Genomic DNA, 6,376 nt, shown 5'->3' with positions numbered 1-6,376 from the left:
CTCTTTGCGCTCCAGCAGATGTGGCAAACTTCTACCTTTCAGTGCTGTCAGCCTGTCACAGTAATGAGCTTTGCGTTCCTCAATTGCTATATAAAAGACCATGCAGCCACCTTGCAGCATGGCTTGAGTGTTTGTTTCCTTCTCTGGATCAGATTTAGCAGCCTAGGATGCTTTATTTTTTACTGTTTTAAGGCTGATTAAAGGAAGTGGCTTCCCCATCTGCAGCTGAGGTGTTCCTGGGCCTTGTGTGCCTTGGGGGGAGGTGCAACTTTTTCTGCCTCTTTTTTTTTTTTTTTTTTTTTTTCACAGTGATAACTCTTTTTCTAGGCACATTTTATATTCTCCCTTGAGTAGCAGACATTTGCAGACAGGAAAGGCATGATAAATTGCAATTAACAGTGCCTTGATACTTGAATGTTGGAGGACACCTGTCAACATGGCTGATGCCAGAGTAGCTGGAACTCCTCTGCACCGGCAAAGTCTGTGTTTGCTCCCAAGTAGTTCTTGGCATGCCATAAAGGTTAGCACTTGGTACTAGGCACCATGACTAATGCAGGGAAGGTTGCCATGGCTCTTAACTAAGCAGAGCACATCCTCATATAAAGATGTTATGTTAGGCAGTGTGGGACAGGGAAGTATTAATATGTGGCAAGAAACCAGGTATTGATATTTTTTCCCTTGTTCTACAAATGAAATTTTCTCAGCTATGTAAGCTGGAAGCGAAGAGATTGATGAATGCTTCAAAGGTATAAAGGAATCAAAAATGCAAGTGTTCAGACAAGAGGTCTAAATCTGAAGTGGATGTGATTTGGCTTCTAAAGGTGCCAGGAATGTTTATGTAATGTGAAACTGTGTTTCCACAGTAGAGTGTGGGGCACTTGGCAGCTTTCAGCCGGGCTTGCTACAACTGAAAGAAGACTGACTGCCTTTGAACTCAGCAGGGGACAGGGGGTACCCGTAACTGCTGTAGGGAATTGATTTCAAGTCAGAAGATCAACCAGGTATTTTGAGCTCTATCATGCTGAAGCTATTTGGAGCTGTTTATTTTACTTGAATACAGTGGCTTTCGTTTTAATTGCACTGTAACTTTTCTGTTTTGCCTTGTTGTGGCTCTGGATAATTCTGATTGCACAGGTCTTGAGAGAAGGCAAATGAATTGCACCCAGGTGACCGGAGTCAATCAAAGTGCATCCTTTGTTCTTGACTGAAGTCTTGGTTTTGGTTTGGGTTTTTTTCTTCCCTTCAACAAATCGATTATTGCAGACTTTCCACAGCTCTCACACTCACTAACAAGCACAGTTTAAATAAGGACCAGGCACTAGGCCGAGGTCGTTCTTACCTGCCAGTTTCTAGGCAGGCTTCATTTCAGGAGCTCCAGTGGCATGACGCTGTATTGCACTAACTGACAACCTTTGGGTATCAAATATCTATGTCAAGGACAGGTCTCACTGGTGGGGATTTGTGCCATATGTCCACTTCATTCTAATGAGTGCTCCTGGCACTCTGGTGTACTGCCTCATCCTGAGAGTCTGTTTCTGTTATCTTTCTCTTCCGGAGTTAAGCAGAGCTTTCTTTCTCACTTTTTTGTGTGAAATAGTAGTATATTTCAAGAGCTTCAGGGAGTAGTTTTTTTGTACCTTTCTGTGTTTTCTACAATGAAGTAGAAAGCATCTTGCTGTTTGCCCAAAGTCTAGCTCAAAGGAGTTAGGATTATTGTGTGATTGTGATGAGACTCCTTCCTTTTGGTGGACAGAGGCCTCCCCAAGACTCATTCTGAAAGCTTCCTCCTATGAGGGAGGGAGGGAGGAAGGAAGCCAACCTCCTTCTGTGGAGAGTCTCCTCTGCAAACAGGCCTGTTGCTTTAGGTAATCAGCTGCTCTTTGCATGTTTCTTAGGAATTGCAATGTGATGTGTCTGTAGAGGAAGATAACAGGCAAGAATGGACCTTCACACTCTATGACTTTGATAACAACGGAAGAGTCACACGTGAGGTAAGCAAAGTACAGCTGCCCCTTTGTGTGCAGCGTTTGCTAACAAGAGAAGTGTTTTGTAACAGGAACATTTTTTTCTTCTATGAAAGAGAGGTGTCCTGCCAATTTAAACAGGAGTTTCCATGGACCCTTCCCTCCTAGAAACAATCCCACCAGTAGTTTACTGTTTTCAGATGTACTGTACCACTTTTCAAGCTGGATGTTGTTTAATATCTGGATTTAGTTTTAAAAAATAGTACTGGCATTTGAGTAGGAAAAATATCTGAAGCAACTCAACAACTAAACACATTGTCAAAATAAACCCCTGCAAATGTATGTTGTTCTGGCTTCTCTCCTGCTTTTCAGAGTTAAGCTAACCAAATAGCAAGGTTGCTTTCTGACATTCTTTCCAATGGGGCTAACTATACTGTTGTTTTCATGAAAATCAGGCTGATCTCTGCTTTCTCCCTCCAAATAGAAATAACATCGATGGTACTTGCTGGAGGACCATAATGAATGGCTGTCAAAGCATACTTGTGGACTTTTTATTATCAGGATGTCTTGAAATCGTATTTCCCATGCAAATAAGCCAGATAATAGGATGTGTAGATTATAATATAGTACTTTTTCAGAACTATTTCTATTCAAATTGAATACTACTTCTTCTAGAAGGTTTTCTTCTGAGATTTACTTCAATGTGCTGTCATTGATTTGGTTTTTTTTTGGTGAGGTGTTTTTACTGACTCCCATGCCTTCAGATGATCAACTGAAAATTGACAGGTTTTGTCTCTCTTGGCTTTTATGGTGGTGTCTGTGAAAATTACTAAGAAGAGATCAAAAGGAAGAGAGTAAATGCTGAAAGTATGGTGGCCTTAGACACTAAATGAGGGCAGAAGTTTTTCCTAGGTGACTGGAGGAAATCTCTGTTGACATTTGTAAATAAACTGTCAAATGTAGTGGTTATTCAGGGTTTTTAATATGTATATGAACATCATTACTAGGATTTTCTAGTTGTCTCTACACTGATAGTGCTTTGAATAGTCAACTTAAATCTCTGTCCCTCATGCAAGAGAATAAGCAGATCAAACTTTACAGGTCACATCCAGAGTTTCAAATGGAAAGATGAGCTATAAAGAGAAGGCAAGGAGAGGAGGGGTGGAGAAGTAGAAGTGTGTTTGTTAATGTATGGAGAACAGAGACCAGAAGAATAACTTGCCTGAAGTCTCAGAAGAACCTAGTGGCAGACTGAACCCAGATCTTTTGAGACCCAAGGCTAAGTCTTCATTACAAGGTCATCGTGACTTAAAGAATAGGGGAAAACCCACAAAGCCCAAACCCACACACATGGATGTCCTTTACATTCAGGCATGGGATTCCGATTAATGTCAGTGGGAGTTCCATGTGCTGAACATAATGAGAATATGCTTTTAAGTATGTATACAATAATTATTTGTGATTATGTGGTACACCAAAGAGCTTAATTTGACTGTACTTAGAGAATATGTTACAGCCAAATTCTACCTCTCCCTGCTACAAGAGCAGACTGCAGCTTAACTGAAACCAAATCTGTGCAGGGATTGAAATTTATACTACACTGAGGTCTGGAGGTTGCTATATTCAGGCTTGAACCAATGCCAAAAAAAATTCTTTTAAGCCAAGGAGCCAAATAGGTTGATAATTTTCAGCTCTTTGCATGTGACCAAAGATAGAAACAAATAGTATGCACCATTGCAGAGTTTCCCAGTTATGTTAGACATTTCTTTTGCAAGCTGTTCCAGTGCCTTTTGTATAATCCATCTTGTTGGTTGCCTTCTGTTGAGTCCAGATGCAATTTAAGAGTTGTTTGTGCAAGAATGATTAACGATAGCAGCTCATAGATAATCTTGGCCACAAAAGAGGAATTTCAGTCTCTTCAAATGACAAAGAATTTTTTGTTATTTTAGCCTCTTAGAGATTGGCAGTCAATGTAGCAGGCTTGATACTGTCATTTTTTAAGCAGCTCTGCTTCTGATCCAGCAAAGGGCTTAACAATGGTGAACGTTAAACGTGTGAATAGTTTCAATTAAAATGAATGGAACACATGCTTTGAGTTAAAAGTATGTGAAGCACATTGCTGGGTGAGGGACAGTCTGAGGGACAGAAGAGACAGTCTGAGGAAAAGGGCTGATCTGCACCAGTGCTATTTAGGGAGCTGATGAAAATGCTTTCAGAACCAGTCAGCTTTTGTAAACAAAGGTCCAATGTTCTTGTGAGAAAAGCTTAGTGTGGACCTGTTCTCCTTCTTTGAAAATTTCACTTTAATGTCTCCTGGATTTATAGCTAGATTTACAGAGAGATGAAATTTTAAAAATCAGATTTCTATCTGTAAATCTTGTGGTGCTTTACAAAAAGAAGTCAGTCTTATCATTCTTGTTTTTCCTGTTGGAAAAATGAGACACTGGAAGATGAAGTGACTTGCCCACCCACATCCATTTAATTTGATTCAAAGTCATTGAGTTTAAAACATAAGACTTCATGTTCAGAGAGTTTCCAAAGGAATACACAGTGTTAAATTAAGTTTTTAAGAGACATAATGTAGGTGGGGTGCAAGTGCACTAAATGTTTTTTTCATTAAAATGTTTGAAAATTGAAAATAAGTTATGGATTTAGTTACTGGATAAAATTTCTCTTGGGTTTTACACTAAGACAGATCACCACAAGAGCATTAAATTCCATCTTAGTGAAACTTCTTCTGGAACTTAACAACATCTTCAGAACTTAAAACTGCTTTGATATCCTCCTAGAGTCTGTATGACTTATTCTGTAGTCCTTATAATTAGAAATTCAGATCTAGTCATGCTTCTTGAAGAGATACACCCATTATGAAAGCATAATTATTGGGATAGCAAATTGTAAGATTAGCATTACTGCTACATTAGCATTATTAAACTACTGCTTTTTCTGTCATAGAAGACAACCATTTTTCAGTCCTTTTGGTAAAGTGGGAGATAACTTTTCCTGCTCTAATATGTATATTACGAAACTTGGCTGATAATGTTTCTCTTCACTGCATAAGAGGACAATTCATTATGTACTGCAGGCCTTTTTAGAGCTGACAGCTGCACTGTAATTATCTTCACTCGGGTATTTGTAATCGGACTTGAAACTTGGGTAATTGAACTAATGTGTTTTGATCCATGAGGTTTTATATTGAGCTCTCTGAATGTAATTATACTTCATAAACACTAGCTGCCTTTTTTTCTTCCTTTTTTCTTTTTTTCATCCTTTCTTCAAAAATTGAGTTTCTTTGGTGAGTGGCTGCATGTAAGAAAGTTGCTTCTCAGAAGTTAAGAAAAAAGAAGGAATTTAATCTAGACTAGTTGTGGACTAGATAGTAAGTGAAGTTCCTTTCAGGTTCCAAATAAGAATGATTCAAAACCACGTGATCAGACAAAGCTGATGTTGCAATAAAAACATCCTGCTGTATGTAAAAATCAGATTAAAAAGAAAGTACAAATGAGATATTTGTACTTTTCTTTTTCTGAAGGAAAAGTAATGAATGGGTATTGATGTTTCTTTTAATGAATTTTCCATTCTAAAGTTGTTCTTTGTATCTTACATTAAATTTCTCCTCTTATGTTTCCTTTCTTTTTTTTTTCTTTATCTTTTAGTTATTATTGCTCATATCCTCTGTAATAAGTGGAAAGGTTTGAAGTTATTTCTTCATTCAGAATTTAGCACCAAAACTTTGACTTGAGGAAGGATATGGGCTTTTCTGGGACTACTGTTTATCAGCCTGACCCCTATATTGGAATTTGCTGATTCTGATTTATCAACATTGTATTAACTTGTAATATATAAACAACAGTGGAATGAACAGATAGAGCAGTAGTGTCTGTCTGTATCAGAGAGGCCATCATGTCAGCCATTAGACTTGGAGAATTTGTGCCAGAGTGAATTAAGACAAAATATGACTTTGTCTTTTGGTTTTGAGGGAAGCCAAAGATCCACTTCAAAATAACTTACAAAAAATCAAACTGAGTGTTTTCTTTCAGTGTTATTAAACTCTGTGGGTTTTGTTGTTGCTGTTGTGTTTTTTGGGGTTTTTTCAATTTTATTTGGCTTTTTGGGGGTTGTTTGCAAGAGTCTTATTCTGTTAAATAATTTCCTCTGGAAAAACCTCCCAGTTTCCTTTACAGAATCTCTAGTTTTCTAACTAGTCCTATGATGATAAGCTATGCTAATACTGGAAAAATAGGTTTGTTCCTGTACCAGGATTGTTCCTTAGAAATAAAAAACTGAATGCCTGCAATAGAAACTTTTTCATCCATTGGAGTTCTGTAGGGAATGAAGAATACTTCAATGTCATTTGCTCTCATTATTTTTTACAGACTCATTAATTTCTCTGAATGTTGTAAATTCCTGCT

General features: G+C 38.0%; 1 protein-coding gene across 1 annotated transcript in view; it reads left to right on the top strand.

Moving 5' to 3' along the window:
- The window catches only part of NKD1 (naked cuticle homolog 1 (Drosophila)), a 101,950-nt gene that overhangs the window by 83,670 nt on the left and 11,904 nt on the right, over nt 1-6,376 (top strand). The window contains exon 6 of the mRNA XM_009997448.1: nt 1,896-1,991. Coding sequence (XP_009995750.1) covers nt 1,896-1,991 — 96 coding nt within the window. The remainder of the gene's footprint in view (nt 1-1,895; nt 1,992-6,376) is intronic.

Source organism: Chaetura pelagica, unplaced genomic scaffold (assembly GCF_000747805.2).
Source record: "Chaetura pelagica isolate M959 unplaced genomic scaffold, ChaPel_1.0 scaffold425, whole genome shotgun sequence".
NCBI classification, from domain to species: domain Eukaryota; kingdom Metazoa; phylum Chordata; class Aves; order Apodiformes; family Apodidae; genus Chaetura; species Chaetura pelagica.
The sequence above is the reverse complement of the archived record's forward strand: the minus strand, read 5'-3'. Positions and strand labels throughout refer to the sequence as shown.